The 21,525-nt window shown below is 49.3% G+C and overlaps 2 protein-coding genes across 2 annotated transcripts in view; one reads left to right on the plus strand and one right to left on the minus strand.

The window, feature by feature from the left end:
- The window catches only part of LOC102452498 (uncharacterized), a 59,974-nt gene extending 51,634 nt beyond the window's left edge, over nt 1-8,340 (plus strand). The window contains 1 exon segment of the mRNA XM_075914134.1: nt 2,494-8,340. Within this exon segment, the coding sequence (XP_075770249.1) occupies nt 2,494-4,829 (2,336 nt within the window). The 3' untranslated portion in view covers nt 4,830-8,340.
- Nucleotides 1-21,525, minus strand: part of LOC102452245 (uncharacterized) — a 505,721-nt gene that overhangs the window by 111,176 nt on the left and 373,020 nt on the right.

Below are 21,525 nucleotides of genomic sequence, written 5' to 3' on the forward strand. Positions count from 1 at the left end.
ATCAGCCATCAGTGCCTGCAGATTGGTTAGTGGCATCACATAGAGCCCTTTGGAGGCCTTGGCCAGAGTAGGAGGAAGCTCTAGCTGGCCTCAGGCATCCATGCTGACCACCAGGCTTGCAACCTATAGGGCCGCTCAGAGATTGGTCAGTCTAGAGAGAAAAGGCTGGTGTAGAAAACTCTCACCCTTATCTGCCTAGAGCCATGAGTGCGGAGACAGGTGACTTAATTTCTCTTCCTTTTCTCTAAAGCACATAAGAAGCAGGAGCCACAACACGTCCCCTCAAGTGGTTCCATCCATCTCTAGACTAAAGCAACTAGGATCCAGTGTTTGTCCAGGACCCCAGGTTCTTCCCATTTCTCCCAGCACTCATTGCGGAGGCAGAGACAGTCGGGATTGGGAGCCACATATCTTTCAACCTCCATGCCTTGATTAGGCAGCCAGGCCATGGCCATGTGAACTCAGCTACTGTTGCTGCTGGGCTTAAAAATTGACCTTCTAGCTTCTTCAGCCAGGCAGGCAGGGCAGGTCACAGGCAGCCTGGCTTACTCGTAAGGGGGCAGAAGTGCTGGGCAGCTGCAGGACACTATTGCTGACACCGGTCCCTTGGGGTAGTCTCAGCAGCACAGTACAGCACACACCTTCCCCGCTCCTCCCCATCTCTGAGCTGAGCGAAAGATGTGCCTCTATCCTTGCCAAGTCAGCCCACCTCCCAGAAGGACTCCACAAAGCCAACATTCTCTTACAGGGTATTCTTACAATGCTAGCAAGGTGGCCTGAGCTGCTCAGCTAAGAGGGGGTGTCACTGTTAGGGATGCATGAAATCTTAGTGGTTACACACCTATTCAATAGCCCCGGAGGGTGGGGATGGCAGCCACTGCCCTCCTGGCCCCAGTCCTGGGGAGCCCCCTGCCACTCTGTGCTGCTGCCTCTCTGTATCAGAGTTTAGAAAACAATTTAAAAACCAGTTCCCCATGCAGACAAGCTGCCTCCCATACCTCTCTGCTGCCTCCCATACAGAGGCAGTAGTGTGGGGTGGTGGCAGCCCTTGTCTGCCTGAGGTCTCAGCTCCCTATGGTCAGAGATTGCTCCATGGGATAGATAGCAGCCTCTGTATGCAGGGAGCTTGGGTCCATCTTCACAGCAGCCTCCCCTGGTCCTCTCCCACAGAGGCAGAAATGGGGGGCATGGGAGTATGAATAGTTGGCAAGATTAACCAATAAGCCCAGGCTCAGACAACTTCCTCTGCCTCCTTCTGGTTCAAGTAGAGCATTTGAGGCAAAAAGCAGGGCGAGCTGAGCCCCCCAGACAGGAGCTTTGTGGACCTAGAGCCCTTCTGGATTCTTTCTCGCCAGGTTCTAGTGAGCTGCCGTGTGGCAGCTGCAGTCTGAGCCCTGCCTATGGGCCTGCATAGCAGACCTGCAAGCCCTCGCTAGAGCTCCCTTTCTAAGCAGTGTGTTCCTGGCCTGGGATGGGGGGATGGAACAAGCCATGAGAGAGACTGTTGTACCCCAGAGAGTGCAGCAGAGCGCTCAGCTCCCCTGAGAAATAAGGTAGGCCAATCCTCAGGCATCTTTATTGTAGGTGAGTGTGTCCTGGAATCTTCTACCATCCAGAGCCAAGTCTCTGCCAGGCGGGGAAGAAGCCTCTTTGGGTGGGCGACTCAGATCCTGACTCTGGAAATAGTAATGATACAGACCTTAATGAACAAAGTCAGCACTTGGTTAATTGCTCCCCACACAGGATTTCCAATTTCCGATGCTCATGTGATTTCCTGGGTGGCGCTAGAGAAAGAGCTGTGGATACCAGGTTTCCAGGGCTCTGAAGAAGGGGAGATCATCAGAAACACCCACACAGGTGAGCAATCAGCTAAATTATCTCAGAAATTAATTTCTGTCTCCTCCGTAGCACATGGCTTGTGAATTTTCATCAAGTCTAACTGCACCTTCAGTCTGCATCTTCAGTCAACTCCAGTCACAGGGTGTGGGGGAAGGTCAGGTTCTCTCCTCTAGGGAAAGGTTATGGGGAAGGAGAATGAACTCAGCTCATGGTTATTCAACCTTTCCAGCCACTATCTGGGCATGTACCCCCTTTTCCATTCCCTTTTCAGAGTTTTCCTTTCAGTTCAGCTCAGCTCAGGGAATTACTCCTGTCTGGTTTCTCTCTCTGTCCCAGCAGGTAATGAAATGCTGATTGAGAACAATGAAGAAAATCTTCAGCAGGAAGGACCAGAACAAGTGGCTCCATGTGGAATATTGGGAAGATCTGAAGGGCATGTTTCTCAGAGTCCTGAGCATGGAGAGTGCTATGAGAGTCAGCACAGCCCAGAAAGGGAGCAGGGAAACCATCCAGAGAATGGACAGGGTAAATCCAGTCACAGGAGCAGAAGGGTGAAAAGAAACACAGAAACCGTTCAACAGAAAATACCTCATCAAAAAGCCCCCTACACTTACAGTGACCGTGCAGCTCTTGAGCATCACAGAAACCACACAAGAGAGAAACCCTTCAAATCACCTGACTCTGAGAAAAGCTTCAGTCAGAGCTCAGACCTAATTAAACATCAGAGAATTCACGCGGGGGAGAAATCTTACGTCTGCTCTGACTGCGGGAAAAGCTTCCATAGGAGCTCACATCTTATTAGTCATGAGAGAATTCACACAGGAGAGAAACCCTTCAACTGCTCTGACTGTGGGAAAAGCTTCAGGGAGAGGTCAGCCCTTGTTAAACATAGCAGAATCCACACAGGGGAGAAACACTTCATCTGCTCTGACTGTGGGAAGAGCTTCACTCAGAGTTCAGACCTCGTTAGACATAGGAGAATTCACACAGGGGAGAAACCCTTTAGTTGCTCTGACTGTGGGAAAAGCTTCTGTGACAGCTCAGACCTTTTTAAACATAGCAGAGTCCACACAGGAGAGAAACCCTTCAGCTGCTCTGACTGTGGGAGAAAATTCAGTAGGCGTTCAAGGCTTATTAGTCATGAGAGAATCCACACAAGGGAGAAACCCTTCAGCTGTTCTGACTGTGGGAAAACCTTCAGTGAGAACTCACTCCTTGTTGGACATAGGAGAATACATACAGGAGAGAAACCATTCAGCTGCTCTGACTGTGGGAAAAAATTCAGTACACGCTCAAGTCTTATGAGTCATGAGAAAATCCACACAGAGGAGAAACCCTTCAGCTGCTCTGACTGTGGGAAAAGCTTCAGGGAGAGTTCAGACCTTATTAAACATAGCAGAATCCACACAGGAGAAAAGCCCTTTAACTGCTCTGAGTGTGGGAAAAGCTTCAGTAGGCAGTCACATCTTAATAGTCATGAGAGAATCCACACAGGAGAGAAACCCTTCATCTGCTCTGACTGTGGGAAAAAATTCAGTACGGGCTCAAGCCTTATTAGTCATGAGAGAATCCACACAGGAGAGAAACCTTTCAACTGCTCTCACTGTGGGAAACGCTTCAGTACGAGCTCACATCTTGTTAATCATGAGAGAATCCACACTGGAGAGAAACCCTTCAAGTGCTCTGACTGTGGGAAAAGCTTCAGTAGGAGCTCACTCCTTGTTGGACATAGGAGAATCCACACTGGAGAGAAACCCTTTTACTGCTCTGATTGTGGGAAAAGCTTCAGTCAGAGTTCAGACCTTGTTAGACATAGGAGAATCCACACAGGGGAGAAACCCTTTAGCTGCTCTGACTGTGGGAAAAGTTTCAGGGAGAGCTCACTCCTTGTTGGACATAGGAGAATCCACACTGGAGAGAAGCCCTTTTACTGCTCTGAGTGTGGGAAAAGCTTCAGTAGGAGCTCACATCTTATTAGTCATGAGAAAATCCACACCGGAGAGAAACCCTTCAACTGCTCTGACTGTGGGAAAAGTTTCAGGGAGAGGTCAGCTCTTGTTAAACATAGTAGAATCCACACAGGGAAGAAACCCTTCAACTGCTCTGACTGTGGGAAAAATTTCAGTCAGAGTTCAGACCTCATTAGGCATAGGAGAATCCACACAGGAGAGAAACCCTTCAGCTGCTCGGACTGTGGGAAAAACTTCAGTACTCGCTCAGGCCTTATGAGTCATGAGAGAATCCACACAGGAGAGAAACCTTTCAACTGCTCTCACTGTGGGAAACGCTTCAGTACGAGCTCACATCTTTTTAGTCATGAGAGAATCCACACTGGAGAGAAACCCTTCAAGTGCTCTGACTGTGGAAAAAGCTTCAGTAGGAGTTCACTCCTTGTTGGACATAGGAGAATCCACACTGGAGAGAAGCCCTTTTACTGCTCTGACTGCGGGAAAAGCTTTAGTAGGAGCTCACATCTTATTAGTCATGAGAAAATCCACACAGGAGAGAAACCCTTCAACTGCTCTGACTGTGGGAAAAGTTTCAGGGAGAGATCAGCCCTTGCTAAACATAGCAGAATCCACACAGGGGAGAAATCCTTCAACTGCTCTGACTGTGGGAAAAGCTTTAGTGACACCTCGGAGCTTTTTAAACATAGCAGAATCCATACAGGGGAACAACCCTTCAGCTGCTCTGACTGTGGGAAAAATTCAGTAGGCGTTCAGTCCTTATTAGTCATGTGAGAATCCACAGAAGAGAAACCCTTTAACTTCTCTGACTGTGAAAAAAGCTTCAGTAGGAGTTGAAATCTTGTTAGTAATGGAAGAATACACATAGGGGAGAAACCATTTGATTGCTCTGACTGTGGGAAAAGCTTGAGTCAGTGCTCAAATCTTAAAAATAATACAGTCCCATTATACAGTCTACACAGGAGAATCATAAAATCAGATCATAGCACACTAGAATTGGAAGGGACCTTGAGAGGTCATTAAGTCCACTCCTGCCCTCAAAGCATGTGTAAGTACATTCTATCATCCCTGATACATGTCTGTCTAACTTGCTCTTAGATTTCTCTAATGATGGAGTTTCCGCAACCTTCCTAGGAAATGTATTTCAGTGTTTAACCACCCTGACTGTTAGGAAGCTTTTCCTGATGTCCAGCCTGAACCTCCCTTGCTGCAATTTATGCCCATTGTTGCTTTTTCTATCATCAGAGGACAAGGAGTACAATTTTTTTCCATCCTCTTTGTAACATTCTTTTAGGTACTTGAAAACTGCTATCATATCCCCTTTAATTCTTCTCTTTTCCAAACTAAAGAAACCCAATTATTTCAGTCCTCCCTCACAGGTCATGTCTTCTAGACCTTTAATAATTGTTGTTGCTTTTCTGTGGATCCTCTCTTTTCTCAATATCTTGCTTGAAAGCTTATGCCCAGAATTGAACACAATACTCTAATTGAGGCCTAATAAGCAGAGTTGAGCAGAAGAATTACATCTCATGTCTTGCTTACAACATTCCTGTTAATACAACCCCATAACTTCTCTGACTGCAGGAAAAGGTTAATTCAGAGCTCAGACCTTGTTAGACATAGGCGAAACCACACAAGCGAGAAACTCTATAACCTAAGTTCTCTTTAAGCTGCATGGCCATATGGTGGGAATAGATCCCTTTATCAACTGGTCTCAATGCCTGCCCAAACCTGCTATGGCCAATGAACATTTGTTTATCCCACAGCCACTGCCCCAGAGCTGCCATGGCAAGGATCTTCTCTCTCCCCTCTGCTCACAGCAGCACCTGAGCTGGGGAAGAGAGAGGTGGTTGGAGTCTTTTCTCCCCAATGCAGCCCTTCAGTGGCTTGCCCCTCAAATCCCTCCATCTTTGGTCCACCCCTCAACAGCTGGAGCCCTCACCCCTCCACAGTTTAAATCTCTGTCTCAACCCTTAGCCCCTTAGCCCAGATACATCCCTGGGGCAGGTCGTGTTGGCTGGTCCCAGGGTGGGCGGAGGTGTGAGAAGGACTCAATCCCCCAATCCTGTGCTTCCAAGCAAATGCCCTCTCCCCTAGGCCACTCCAGAACCCTCCCTACCTTCAGGGTGACCCCTCCCATGCTCCAAACCCCTTGGCCCAAGACCAGAGCTTGCACCCCAACCTGCCCGGTGAAAGTGAAAGAGATTTGGGGAGGAAGGGATGGAGTTTGCAGGGTGAGGCCTTGGAGAAGGAGTGGAGCAGGGAAAGGGCTTCAGAGAAGGGGGGAAGGAAGCTGGACATGGGTATTTGGGTTTGAGGTAGAGCTTGCATTTCACTTAAATTGAAAATGTGATCTCGTGGGTAAAACGGTTGGAGACCCCTGCCTTAGATCTTACGCAAAAGAACATGCTGTGCCAATCTTTAGAATTGAACATCAAAAGGCTTATTAATGATGAAAGAAAGAAACTGTTGAGAGTAAAATTGTTAAAGGAAACAAATTAAATACACCAATTACAATGTTCCTGAGCCTTGTAGCAGAGATGAAGTAAACTGCTTTCTCAAATGTCTCTGGAATACATCCTTTGAATACATCAGTGTTTTCCGGCTCAATTTATAGCAAAGATGCTCCTGAAGTGATGAGCTGGAATGAAGTCAGGAATGAAATCAAAGATGGATGAACCTCTAGGACCCTCTTTATACCCTTGTCCGTGTGGAGAGAATTCTATTGTTCTCCTTGTGTGAAAGTACCTCCCAAAATAGTTTGTCACATGAGCAAGTCACCCGTCCATGCATGACTCTGTTCTTTTTAGACAAGCAGCCATGACTTAAATGAGCGTCTAAAAATACACAGCAAAGTCTTCAGCTCTGGATTGGCACCATTTGAGGTGCATTGTCAGTCAAGTATTGCTATTCATTTGACTAGCAACCCTTTCACTATAGGTGAGTGAAACTTGCTGATAATCTCCCAGAAAAAAACATATGAGTACAGAGTCAATACTCATAACTTCAACTACAAAAATGGTACATGCATATGAGGGGTATAAACAATTAGGGAATCATAAGCTTTCTGTAGATATCTCACTTGAACCACTTTTCACACTATTTGGTGAAAGCATGAGACAGTGGGTGCAACAATGCTATGTATGTCCATAATGTCCCATAATGTCATGCCTATGAATTGCCAAGGGTAGGAAAAGCCTCTGTTGGAGGTCAGTCTTTGTCCATCAGAGAATCCATAGAAGGAAGAAACCTTTAAATGCCCTGAATTTGGGAAAAAGTTAGTATGCTGGGGTGTACTAGCCCTGCACTGGGGAAGCTAGCCTAACCAGGCTCCCCTGGTTGAAGGAGTCCTGTCCCCACAGCCTTGCTGGGCATGCTCGGACTGCAGCCCTGGTGTAAAGGTCTGGAGAGAGGCTCAGTCTGGACTGGCTACTAAGGAGGAAGGAGGTACTTCCTGAGCTCCTGGAGGCGAGCCACCAGTGGGACCACACCTGTGTACCAGCCAGTGAGACACCAGAGCAGGGGTCGGCATCCTTTTCAAACTACATCAAAATTCAGAACAAGTGGTCAACAAAGAGCCATATAAGAATGCCCATTTGCATGACTGAAAGTATACAATGTAACATTGATAATTGACAATGATTATAGCATAAATGAAACATACTCACAGACTTTATTTAATGGGACTTCTGCTGCTGCAGTTTTTCACATATTTATTTGGGCTACGTCTACACTGGCATGATTTTCCGGAAATGCTTTTAACGGAAAAGTTTTCCGTTAAAAGCATTTTCGGAAAAGCGCATCTAGATTTGCAGGACGCTTTTCCGCAAAAGCACTTTTTGCGGAAAAGCGTCCATGGCCAATCTAGACACGCTTTTCCGCAAAAAAGCCCCGATCGCCATTTTCGCGATCGGGGCTTTTTTGCGGAAAAGAAATCTCTGCAGTCTACACTGGCCCTTTTGCGCAAAAGTCTTTCGGAAAAAGACTTTTACCCGAACGGGAGCAGCATAGTATTTCTGCAAAAGCACTGACAATCTTACATGAGATCGTCAGTGCTTTTGCGGAAATTCAAGCGGCCAGTGTAGACAGCTGGCAAGTTTTTCCGCAAAAGCAGATGATTTTGCGGAAAAACTTGCCAGTCTAGACACAGCCTTGATGTTTACATCATAACTGGTCAAATCCAACTTCATGCAGGCATTCAGGCTGTCTTCTGTCAATCTTATGGCAGGGGCTGGGAGTGCAGGAGTCTGGGTTGGGGTGTACACGGGGCTCAGGTCAGGAGATTGGGGTGTATGTTGGACTCAGGGCACAAGACAGATGAGTGGAGGTGAGGAGTGTTATGGCAAGAGACTGGAGATGTGGGGGCATGAGGGGCTCAAGGCCAGGGGTTCAGATGTATGATGGGCTCAGGGTTGGTGTGTGGGGTGCAGGAATGTTGTTATGCTGTGGTCAGATGCGTGCTGGGCCCTAATTGGGGGCTTGTTGGCCTGGCTTCATTTTTTAATAAAGTAAAATATTATGTCCAACACAAAAAGTTGCAACATTGTCTTGATTTATGGCAGGAGTGGGGAACCTTTTTTGGGTTGGGGGCCACTGACCCACAGAAAAATCAGTTGGGCACCACATAAGTGAGAAGCAAAGAAAACCCCAGCCCTCCTCCCAACCCTCACTCCCCTGGTGCTCCAGACCCATAGTGGGGGGCAGGACAGGGAGGACTGAAGTTCAAGGCCTCAGGTCTGATTTACTCCTCTGGGGTTCCCAGGTTAGTGGATTTTGTGGCCCTTCCCCCCAGTCTCTGGGATGAAGCAAAAAATGTGGGCTTAAGTGTGCAGGTCAGGGCTACTACAGAATGGAATAGGGATGGAATTGCAGGATCTGGGTAGGAGGAGATGGAGTGTAGAAGTGGGATGGGAGTGCAAAGACTGGCATGGGGGCAGGAGTGGTCTCAGGGCTGGCTGCCTGGCCAGGGGGCAGGAGCAGAGCTGGGGGCTAGGTGCCTGGCCAGGGCGTGTCTGGGCAGAGGGTTTCTGGCCAGGGAGCTTGAGACAGGAAGATTCTGGGCTGGGGGTGTCAGGCCAGGGGGTGAGTGAGAGCATTGGGGTTTGGGCATGAGAGTAAGGGGGCACTTACTAGTTTTCATGTCATGTGGTAGGCACCACCTCCTGCTGCTCCCATTCTCTGGAAGCCTCCAGGAAGGTTTCTCAGGGGACAAAAAAGGCCGATGCACACAGAGCTATTTTGGCTGCTTGTTTCCCACATGCTGAGGGCAAGAAAAGAGCAGTGCACTGAGACATTTCATTGCTCTGCTTATTCTCTGCACACTGGTTTGGGGCTGTCTCCCTCCCTGCAGGAAGCCGGTGCTGGCTTTCCTCTTTTTCAGAGAGCCCTAAAGCTGTAGCACCAGAACTAGCTCCCTGCTGTCGAGAGAATGCGGGGGGGCTGAATTGGGCTCCAAAAGAGCCATACTTGGCTTGCGAGCCATAGATTGCTGACCCCTGCATCAGAGACATGGCCGAAGAACTGGAGGAAGGACCCTGGAAGGAGTCAGGAGGAGACCGGTAGGAAGTAGTCCAGGGCAGGAGATTGTATCCTGTGGAGCTCAGCATGTTGCAGTAGGATTCCTGCTGAGCCAGCAGAGAACCAAGCCACTGTTAATAGGGCCCTGGACTGGGACCTGGTGGAGTAGGCTGGGCCTGTGTCCCCCTACCTCTTCCTTGATCCCAAACTGGTGGGGCCTGCACCCATTGTTAAAGACTCTGGCTCCTAGGCCGCACTGACCCAGTGGGAGGGACATTTATTAAAGAGTCTGGCTATTAGGCATCACTGCCTGTGTAAGGGATCTTTATTAAAGACTCTGGCTGTTAGGCCACGCTTCCCCAGTGGGAGGAGGATGTGCATATAAGGGACATGGCAGCTCCCCCTAGGAGAGGGACAAATACATCACCCCACAACCATCAGTGAGAGCTCAGCCCCTAATAAACCTCAGGGATGCTTTTGGAGAGTTCCCCAAGTGCAGGAAAGCCTTCTAGTGCACCTCATCCCTTCTGAGATCTAAGTGCATCCACCCAGGATACACACCATAAAAGTGTGCTGGCTAGGGATGGGCCAAGAGAATACAATTCTTCCTTATTCCTATAGATCTCAAGAGTCTGCCTCATCTACATTGTTTTAAAGCTTTCCTCCTTAGCTGTAAGGCCCAGAAGTATAGAGAACTTTTTTTAAATGAAAGCTGAGATTCCTACATAATCAACTGACTCCAGGCCTTTAGAAAAACACCAAGGCTACGTCTAGACTGGCAAGATTTTGCACAAAAGCGGCTGCTTTTGCTCAAAAACTTGCCAGCTGTCTACACTGGCCGCTTGAATTTGCGCAAGAACACTGACGATCTAATGTAAGATTGTCAGTGTTCTTGCGCAAATACACTGACGCTCCCGCTCGGGGGGGAAAAGCCCTCTTGTGCAAATGTTTTTGCAAAAGAGGGCCAGTGTAGACAGGGAAGAACTGTTTTGTGCAAAAAAGGCCCAATGGCGAAAATGGCGATCGGGGCTTTCTTGCGCAAAATCGCGTCTAGACTGGCCACGGATGCTTTTGCGCAAAAGCACTTTTTGCACAAAGGCCCCCATGCCAATCTAGATGCTTTTTTGCAGAAATACCTTTAACAGACTTCCCCCTTTCTGGCAATTTGCCCCAGGCTCTGAGCAGGCTGCACGCACAGGAGGTGCAGGGGCACCAGTTTGCAGGGGTTGCTCTGGCCTTGCCCCGCAGCAGATGATGCTTCTGCCTGGCCCAGCCCTTTGCCCAGGGTTTGCCCCCCACCTGCAGGCTGCGGTGCTGGAGCGGGCAGAGCCTGGGGATGCCCAGAGCTGGCTTCAGACCCTGGCCAGGTACAGCAGGACACTAGGGAAGGGTTCTATCCACCCTTGCACTCACCCTGTGGGGAGCAGCCCTGGCTCCTGGAACTGTATGGAGGGGACAGCAGCGTGTGACACACAAATCCAGCCCTGAATCTGCAGAGCAGCCTGGGCAGCTTCCCCTACCAGAGTGACCAGCTGTGCGGGCTGGGAGTGCAGTGTTAACTCTGCTGCCAGAGCCCTGCCACAACTGCCTTCCCACCCAGCACCCTGGGACACCCCCTGGGGACTGACCTGAGAGATTCCCCAGGAGGAGGTCCAGGCCCGGCTGGGGTGGCTTTTGCTGGTCACAGTCTGGGGCAGCAGCAGGAATAGCAGCTGTTTGCCTCCCTCTACAGGGCAGGGCTGCTCAGTGCCCGGCGAAGCAGCTGCAGGTGCTTAATCACCAGCTAGGGATGTAAATGAGTAGCTGAGTACATAATTAACCAATAAGCCTAAGCTTATTGGTTAGTTTTCTAAACCACTCGCATCCCCCCCTTCCCCATTGCCTCTGTATCGAAGGCAGCAAGCTGGGGGAAAGAGAAGCCCATGTTGGGGGAGCTGATGCAGCGGCAGCAGTGCTGAGTGACAGGGGACTCCCAGGGAGTGAGGCCAGAGTCCACTGGCTGCCGGCTACGCCCCAGGGACCATAGAATAATTGAGTAACTGATAAGAATTAATTGGAATTACACGACTATTCTATTACCTGCCATCTAAAGTCCCTACTCCCAGCCTGTGCTGCAGGGTCACTTGGGGTCATGCTCCAAAGCTCCTGCTGGTGCCGTATCATCCCAGACACAGAGATACACCCCGTGCAGCAACTGTGATATTTGCCTGGGTCTGTTTCATTAAACATGATTCAACCTGTTTCTGTCTCAATGTCTAACCCTTTCCAAATAGTTCCCAGCAGTCTGCTCCCTTTTGGACTGTTGCTGCACTCAGTTTCAGAGAACTAAGCAGGATGATTCTACACTTCGAACCTTACAGCAGCAGAGCTGTGCCATAGTAAGATCTCCCATGTAGTCTCCTGTTTGCCAGCAGGAGACAGTCCAGGCTAAGCATGTTAAAATGCGTTTAAGTAATTATGTCACTGCTGAAAATGTCAGCAGCTACACACAGTTATGAGGGCAGGCAGCTCCCTAGGAGCTGGTGGGCAGAGGGAACAGGCTTAAAAGCACATACTGGGAGTCTGGGTGTGTCTAGACTGGCAAGTTTTTGCGCAAAAGTGGCCGATTTTGCACAAAAACTTGCCAGCTGTCTACACTGGCCGCTTGAATTTGTGCAAGAACACTGACGATCTAATGTAAGATTGTCAGTGTTCTTGCGCAAATACACTGATGCTCCCGCTCGGGAAAAAGCCGTCTTGCGCAAATGTTTTTGTGCAAGAGGGCCAGTGTAGACAGGTAAAAACTGTTTTGCGCAAAAAAGCCCTGATGGCGAGAGCACTTTTTGTGCAAAAGCATCCGTGCCAATCTAGACACTCTTTTCCGCAAATGCTTTTAATGGAAAAACTTTTCCGTTAAAATCATTTGTGGAAAATCATGCCAGTCTAGACGCAGCCTATGTGGAATTGTTAAGGTTAACCAATGAGCACAGGTTGGTCAATTACCCATGTGCACAGTTAAACATTCTCTGCACTCAAGGGGGACAAAATGCAGTCTGGGAGCTGGATCTGGCCCACCACCATCCTGTGGCCCAAAGGGAGCCTTTGGCAGGCTTTATGCCTTCTGTACTCCTGCATGGCACTCAAAGCAGACAGCTGCGGGGGCCATATACTCTGAGCTCCACAAGCCCTGGGGGAGGGGGGGAATGGGACGGGACAGACAACAGGGAGGATGGTCAGGTGCAGGGCTTTGAGCATTGCCCTGCCCCCAGCACAATCTCACAGCTCCCATTGGCTGGAAAGCATGTGGGGAGCTCTGTACCAGGAACATGCATATAAACATGAAGGTTAATCTTACCTGCATACATGGTTACACTTTCACATCCCTAGTCCAGGCCCTGCACTCACAACAGGGGTAAATATTATCTAGACTGGGGGGGGGGGGGGGGACAAAATGTGGTCTGTGGGATGGATCTGACCCTCCAAACTACCAAATCCGGACTTCCAGCATAAGAACATAAGAATGGCTGTACTGGGTCAGACCAAAGGTCCATCTAGCCCAGTAGCCTGTCTGCCGACAGTGGCCAGCACCAAGTACCCTGGAGGGGGTGGACCGAAAACAATGATCAAGCGATTTGTCTCAAGCCATCCATCTCCAGCTTCTGACAGAGGCCAGGGACACCATTCCTACCCCCTGGCTAATTGCCTTTTATGGACTTAACGTCCGTGAATTTATCTAGCCTCTCTTTAAACTCTGTTATAGTCCTAGCCTTCACAGCCTCCTCTGGCAAGGAGTTCCACAGGTTGAGACCACCACAGTCTCGTGGCCCAAACAGAGCCTCAAGCCTCAGCCTCCACCTGCAGCAGGTACCAGCCCAAAATCCTCAGGGGGCTGTGGGGCTGCTCCCCTAGGCGGCTCCGGACAGAAGCTCCCAGCTAGAGCCAGCACCTGGCCCCCCCCCAGACTCTCCATCCCCCCAACCACCTGCTCCCCCTCCTGCACCAGGTCACAGCCCCTCTTCTGCCCCCACATGTCAGAATCCTCCCCTGAACCAGCCCCAAACCCACTGCTGGGCCTTGTGCCACATCACAGGCCCCCCTCCAAACCCCGCCCTCTACCTCACGTCATAGGCCCCGCCTATCCCCGCCCCCTACCCCACGTCACAGCCCCTCCCAGACCCACCCCTACCCACGTCACAGGCCCCGCCTATCCCCGCCCCCTACCCCACGTCACAGCCCCCTCCCAGCCCCCGCCCCCTACCTCACGTCACAGCCCCGCCCCCTACCTTACGTCACAGCCCCCTCCCAGCCCCCGCCCCCTACCTCACGTCACAGGCCCCGCCTACCCCCGCACTCCCTCCTTTGCGCCCCAATCACCTGCCCATTCATATTAGCCCCGCCCCGCCGCGTCACCAGGCGGCTGTCAGTGTCACGTGATCCCCGCCCGCCCTTCACCCAGTGATTTGGGTCCCAGGGCAAAATCGGCCCCCCCCCCCGCAGCGATTTATCTGCGCCGGCCTCAGCCTCCCAACTTAGCGCCCTGACACGTCTCCTGCCCCCCCCCCCCCGGCTCCTCCGATTCCTCCCGCCCCGCCTCATCTCGCGGCTGCCACGGAAGTGGAAGCAGCGGCGCAGCCAGTAACGGCATTAACGGTTCCCTCACAAACTCGCGCTGTGCGGCGCGCGCGGCGCATGCGCAGTAACCGCGGCCGAACTGGGGACAGCCTCCCCCTCTGCCCAGCGCGCGGGCTCAGACGTAGCTGCGGGCTCCGCCCACCGGCCAATCGCAGCGGGGCCCTGGGGCAGGGGCAAGGAGTGTGAGTGGAGGGCGGCGCGCGCGGGGTGGTCGCGCTGAAAACCCGGCCGGAATGTGGGAGACGGAGCGGGCTGGTCGCTGCGCACGCGCAGTCCGGATCAGCGTCTCCGGTCTCGGGCCAGCGCCAGGGCTTAGCCCAGCCCGGGAGCTCCGCGGTGAGGCGCCCTGGCGGGGGGGGCGGGGAGCTTCTGTATTTGCTAATCCCTCAGGGTTGCCCTGTCTGGACTTTCAACAAAGAGGAGGCCCCTGGGGGTGTATCTGTATCAGTATCCACCAACCCCCCTGGTATTACTATGGGCTAGACCAGTGTTTCCCCAAACTTTTTTTTTTTTTTTTTTTTTAAATAAAGTACCCCTTAAAAAAAAAAAAAAAAGTAGTCCCAGTGCCTACAGTTTTCAGACACACACAGCCAGGATGGGTGGGAATGGTGTCCCTAGCCTCTGTCAGAGGTTGGAAATGGATGACAGGGGAGGGATCACTTGATGATTCCCTGTTCTGTTCACTCCTTCTGGGGCATCTGGCCTTGGCCACCGTGAGAAGCCCGGACAAGTTCTTCCCATTTCTCCCAGCGCTCAGGCTATGTCTAGACTGCAAGCCTCTTTCGAAAGACAGCGTCTAGACTGCACGTTGAACTTTCGAAAAAGCGGCTTGCTTTGTCGAAAGAAAGCATCCAGTGAGTCTGGATGCTCTCTTTCGAAGAAGCCCTATTTACATTGAAGAACGCCTTCTTTCGAAAGAGGAACTTTCGAAAGAAGGCGTTCTTCCTCGTGAAATGAGGTTTACCGCCATCGAAAGAAAAGCCGCGTTCTTTCGATTTAATTTCGAAAGAACGCGGCTTGAGTCTGGACGCAGGGGTAGTTTTTTCGGAAAAAGGCTACTTTTCCCGAAAAAACCCCTGAGTCTGGACACAGCCTCAGTGTGGACACAGAGATAATCAGGATTAGGAGCCACGTATCTTTCAACTGCATGACTTTATTAGGGCAGGGCAGGTCAGCAGGCAGCCTGGCTCACTCGTTAGGAGGCAGGAGTGCTGGGCAGGTGCAGCTGCAGGGCCCTATTGCTGCCCCTCTTCCCCCACACCTTCCGCACTCCTCCTCATCTCTGAGCCAACGGAATGATGTGCCTCTACCCTAGCCAGGCCAACCAACCTCCCAGAAGGACTCCACAAAGCTAACATCCTCCTACAGGGTATTCTTACAATGCCAGAAAGCCAGCCTGAGCTGCTCTCAGCTAGGAGGGGGCATCACTGTGCCTCTGTGGGTCACAACCGGGAATACCAAATTCAGGACAGATTTCTGACAGATGGGGCAGGCACAAACCAAAACTGGTGGTGGTTCTCCCATAAGATATACCCTGCCAGCAACAAAAGTAAACTTCCGCCTCATGACACTGGCTAACCAGAAGTCAGAAAGGCAACCTCCTTAAGTATTCCAGTCCTTAAGAAACACAGGCTGGGCTGCTCCTCAGGCAGGTGTGATGCACTTTACTGCAGGTGCATGTGATGAGCTCTTGTATCATTCAGAGTCCAGTTCTTGTACCATCCAGAGCCCAGTCCCTGCAAAGTAGGGAAGGAGCCTCTCTAGGTGGGTGACCTAGATCATGAGTCTGGAAGTAGCACAGACCTTAATGAACAAGATCAGCACTTGGATAATTGTTCCCCTCCCAGGATTTCCAGTCTCTTGGGTGCAGCGAGAGGAGGAGCTGTGGATCCCAGATCTCCAGGGCTGTGAGGAAGGGGAGAGATTCAATGACACCCACACAGGTGAGCAATCAGTTAAAATATCTTAGAAATAAATTTCTGTCTCCTTCTAGCAGATGTCACTTGTGCATTTTCATGAAGACTGTGTTGGGATATTTCAGAGTTAACAGGGGTTTAGGAAGATCTGCAACACTGGTGAGAGTCTGACTAAGACATGCATTGTCCTTGCTAAACTGTAGGCATATTTTCATTTTTTGTGAGGCTTTCTCCTTCTTTGCTGCTTGGCGAAATAGATAAGGGTACTGTTATACTAAATTGCAACTTGATAAACTCACCCATTGTTAACAGGGCCACATTGTATCCCCTGCATGTTCTCACTTTCTGTACAACTTATTATCAGGGTCACAGCGCCTTCCCCATCCCTGAAGCACTTCATCTGCCCCTCCCCGCACTGCTGCTCATCTCCTGCCCTTTGCCTTGGAGCTGCCCCTCCCTCTGGGGAGCCTCCTGCTTTCTGTGCAGGGCAGGGGAGGGCGAGGAGGGTGCTGATGTCAGGGTGTCCCCTCCTACTCTGTATCCTATCTCCACAAAGCAGAGAGGGGGCACAACAGGACTTGTGATGGAGTTTACTGGCTCCTTTAGGGAGTGGGCCAGGGCTAGGGAAGGAGTGAGCCTGCTTTAGCCCCACTGCACCACCAACCAGGAGCCACCAGCAGTGCTCAGCTGGAGCCAACATCCCAAACTACTACGCCAGTCTTGAACTCCTTCCTGCACCCCAAACCCTGGCCCTAGCCCGAAACACCCCTGTATTGAAATGCCATTCCAGAGCCTGCACCTAGAACCCCCTCCTACATCCCAACTGCCTGCTCGAAGAGCAGCTCAGAGCCCCTCTCATACTCCAGATCCCTTAATCCAAGACCAGAGCCTGCACCCCAACCCTTTGCCCTAGCCTGCTGAAAGTGAGTGAGGATGGGCAAGAGAGGGAGGATGGAGTGAGCAGGGGGGTGGGGCCTTGGGGAAGATCCAAGAAAGAGGCAGGACAAGGGTATTTATCTTTGAGGTACATCTTGGATTGCATTTAAATTCAAAAGTGGTCTTGTGCTCAAAAAGGTTGGAGACCCCTGTACTGAAGTGTATAAAGGAGTCTAGTTGTTGTCAAATCGTGACGACCCGGAATGGTGTGTTGGGGGTCAGAGGTAAACGTGTGTCTGCAATAAAGTGGTCTGTTTATTCTGTCTGCTTCTGAGTCTCCTGTTCCTTCTTCCAAAAGTCTAACTGATCCTTCAGTCTCTTTTTAACTCCAGTCATAGAGTGTGGGGGAAGGTTGGATTCTCTCCTCTGGGGAAGGGTTGTGAGGAAGAAGGATGAATTCAGGTCATGATTATTCAACCTTTCCAGCCATTGTTTGTGTGTGCGCCCCCTTTTCTGTTCTCCTTTCACAGTTTTGCATTCAGCTCAGCACAGAATCTGGTTTTGCATTTCACAGTTTTGCATTCAGCTCAGCACAGAATCCAGAACTCCTATCTGGATTCTCTCTCTATCTCAGTAGGTGATGGGACGCTGAGTGAGAACAATGAGGAGAGTCTTCAGCAGGAAGGACCTGAGCAACTGGCTCTACATGGGATGTTCCTAGGAAGATCTGAAGGGCTTGTTTCCCAGAGATCTAAGCAGGGAAAGACCTGTGAGAGTCAGTGTAGCCCAGAAAGGCAGCAAGGAAACCATCCAGAGAAGGGACAGGGTAAATCTAGTCACAGGAGCAGAAGGGTGAAAAGAAGCACAGAAACTATTCAACAGAAAATGCCCCATCAACAAGCACCCTACACTAACAGTGACTGTGCTACTCTTATTGAACATCAAAGAACCCATGTGGTAGAGAAACCCTTCAACTGCTGTGATTGTGGGAAAAGCTTCAGTAAGAGGTCAGATCTTGATAGACATAGGAGAATCCACACCGGGGAGAAACCCTTTCACTGCTTAGACTGTGGGAAAAGTTTCAGTCAGCGCTCAAATCTTGATAAGCACAGGAGAATCCATACAAGGGAGAAACCCTTTTACTGCGCCGATTGTGGGGATAGCTTCAGTCAGCAATCACATCTTGTTAGGCATCAGAGAACCCACACAGGAGATAACAGTCCCTTCAGCTGTTCTGACTCTGGGAAATGCTTCAGTTGTCTCTCGCACGTTACTGACCATCAGATAATACATACAAGAGAGACACCCCATAACAGCTCTGAATGCGAGAAACTCTTATTGAACTTCAAAGAACCCACACAGGAGAGAAACCCTTCAAATGGTCTGACTGTGGGAAAAGCTTCAGTGAAAGGTCAGACCTTACAACTTAATATTATTGATAATTGACATGATGATTAATAATAGTATATATGGAACATTGTACTCTCAGGCTTTATTTAATGAGACTTCTTCTGCTGCATCTTTGCCTTGCTCAACAATGTGCAGAATTGGCAAAACTGCACAAATAGGCTAACATGAAGAAATTGAAGCACAGTGATGATCTGATTCTGCAAACTTGAAAAGAACATCCTGTCACATACACTACCATTCAGACAGTCTTGCACTACAAATGAGATAATGTGGAGATCCATATCTATCCACAAATGCATACAAGTCTGTCCACTCCTTTTGGAAATTTCAATATTCATCATCTCTCTTTTTTCCTTCCTTTTTTACTATTGGGGGGCCACAGAATTCACCATCATATGTGATGATGGAAAGATTTCTCAACCAAATAAAAAGAGAATATGCACAACCCCCAATGAGGGGAGAGGATGGATGGTTGTTATAATGAAGTTAAAGGTGAAATAGACAAAAAGAGACCATCTTGACATGTGCATTCATGCATTTTTTAATTAACTTTTCCCTTTAATTTAAAAATTACATATTTTGGGAATAACAAAAGAGCTATATTTGATTCCCTACTGAGCCATATTTGGCTCTAGAGCCATAGGTTGCAGATCCCTGATAGAGGCCTGTCTAACCAGCTCTTAAATATCTCCAAGGATGAAGATTCCACAATGTCACTGGGCAATTTATTTCATTCTTTAACCTACCTGACAGGAAGTTTTTCCTAATGTCCAACCTGAAACTCCTTTGCTGCAGTTTAAGCCCATTGCTTCTTGTCCTATCGTGAGAGGGCAAGAAGAATAATTTTTCTCCCTCCTCCTTGTAAGACCCTTTTAGGGTTTTGAAACCTGCTTTCATGTCTCCTCTCAGTTTTCTCTTTTCCAAATTAAACACACCCAGTTCTTTCAGTCTTCCCTCATAGGTCTGACGAAGTGGGTCTTTGCCCACGAAAGCTTATGTTCCTACACTTCAGTTAGTCTATAAGGTGCCACAGGACTCCTCGCCGCTTTTGCAGATCCAGACTAACACAGCTACCCCTCTGATACTTGACCTCATAGATCATGTCTTCTAGACCTATAATCATTTTTGTTGCTCTTCTCTGGACCTTCTCCAATTTCTCCACATCTTTCTTGAAATGTGGTGCCCAAACTGGACACAGTAATCTAACTGAGGCCTAATCAGTGCAGAATAGAACAGAAGAATTACGCCTCTTGTCTTTCTCACAACATTCCTGTAAATGCAACCCTATAACTTCTCTGACTTCAGGAAAACTTCAGTCAGAATTCAGACCTTGTTAGACATTGGAGAATCCACACAGGAAAAACACTCTATAACCTAAGTTCCCTTTAAGCTGTGTGGCCATGTGGTTGTGTAGCAGCCTGTTAAACGTTATGCAAGCACTTAGAGCTGTGGTTCCACTGCCTTTCAGCCATCAGGTCTGCCTGGGAAGGGAGGCAGGAATGGGACAAAGTAGCAAGTCAAGCTGAGGGAGGCAGGCAAAATTAATCTTGCCTCGCAGGGCTACAGGCAATAGCTTCTTACCCAGAAACAGGAGTGCAGTTGTCAAAGCAGCTCAGTTGGGCGAGTATTAGACTGAAGATTTAAAGGTCCCCGGTTCAATCCCAGGCTTTGGCAGAAAGCTGCAAAACATCAATTTGCTCCAAACTCTCAAGGGAAGTGGGGCGCTTCCCAGTGCAGACCATATGCTTTGACCCAAAACTCACTGCTGCAGTAGGCTTGTGATATTTGGTGTGTCAACTTAGAATACAGAACAGCTTCTCCTGTCCTTAAAGCCTGCAAACTCTGTGGGCAGCCTTGGAAGTTTCCTGATTAGGAATGGCAGAGGGGAAACAGCAGAAACATCCAAAGGGGTTGCCAGGAGCAGGTCATTAGCCCTGTAAGGCAGAGGTAGGTGTGGCAATGACATCACAAGGGCCTTTTACAACTCCTCAGCTTATTGGTTAAAGGCGGTTGGGAGGTTGTGACCTCACAAAGTCCATGAGCATGAGCATGGCCAAGTGGGACAGGCTGCAGGGCAGGGGTCATCTGAGAGACATGCTCCTCCCGCATGGCTTTGTTGCAGGGAGTCTCCTTGAGCAACAAAAGACAGAGAGAATTCAGGGTCGTGAACGTGAGCACAAGGAGGAGTCTCTTTGGAGTGTTCTCCTTTCCCATGACTAACTGAGCTAGAAGGCAGACATTCTTGTGGAGCAGGTAAGAGCCTCCGAGAGGTTTGGTACCAATAAAGCCTCATCCACCTAGTGCAAAACATGGGAAACACTAAGTTAAAATGGGAGATTATTTTCTCCTATGTCTAACGAAGAACGATTAGCTTCACAATTGGTATCAGAGCTGTCATAGTATCAAGAATGATGTTTAACTTCACATCTGAGTCAGTGTTATAGTCTGTGTCTTCAGTCCTAAGAAATGTCTTTTTTACCAATGACTAACTAGCACTAGCTATTCTCCTGTAGAAACACAAGGGCTACGTCTACACTGGCACCCTTTTCCGGAAATGCTTAAAACAGAACAGTTTTCCGTTATAAGTAATTCCGGAAAAAGAGTGTCTACATTGGCAGGATGCTTTTCCGGAAAAGTCCTTTTTCTGGAAAAGCGTCCGTGGCCAATGTAGACGCGCTTTTCCGGAAAAGACTACTGGGCTGTCTACACTGGCCCTTTTCCGGAACAGTTTTCTGGAAAAAGGACTTTTGCCCGAGTGGGAGTAGCACAGTTTTTCTGGAAAAACACTGACAATTTTACAGTAGATCGTCAGTGCTTTTCCGGAAATTCGAGGAGCCAGTGTAGACAGTTCGCAGCTTATTCCAGAAAAGCGGCTGCTTTTCCGGAATAAGTGGCCCGGTATAGACACAGCGAAGCAGAAAAGCCAAATCTGGCCTGGTCAGCACTATGCTAGAGACCCAACCAATGCAGAGAAGGAGTATTCATTTTAAAAATCCTGGATTTTGGCAACATAGAAACGTAGCATTGTCGGAAGGAAGAACACCATTGGACTGTATCATATACTTAGCCTACATACAAATCTATGACATTAAAACGACAAGTAAGTAGAAAACCTGACATTTATCTATGCAATACATAAAACAACAGAAGAGTATAGTGTGTCATTCAGTGTTTGTAGGATGGGGAAAATACTGACAGAAGGATTTTTAATAAGTTTTAAATTACAAAACATTTTCCCAAAGTATCTCAGTGCTTTCACATTTACAATTCTGGCCCAGAGTCTTTAGGATCCAAAATCTACCCAAATGATGACCTGTAACAAAGCACTCAGGTGCTGGGTAAAGAAACAAAACAACAGCTGACAAAGGCCGTCTCCATGGGAGGATGAC

The sequence above is a fragment of the Pelodiscus sinensis genome, chromosome 32 (genome assembly GCF_049634645.1).
Source record: "Pelodiscus sinensis isolate JC-2024 chromosome 32, ASM4963464v1, whole genome shotgun sequence".
Lineage (NCBI taxonomy): Eukaryota > Metazoa > Chordata > Testudines > Trionychidae > Pelodiscus > Pelodiscus sinensis.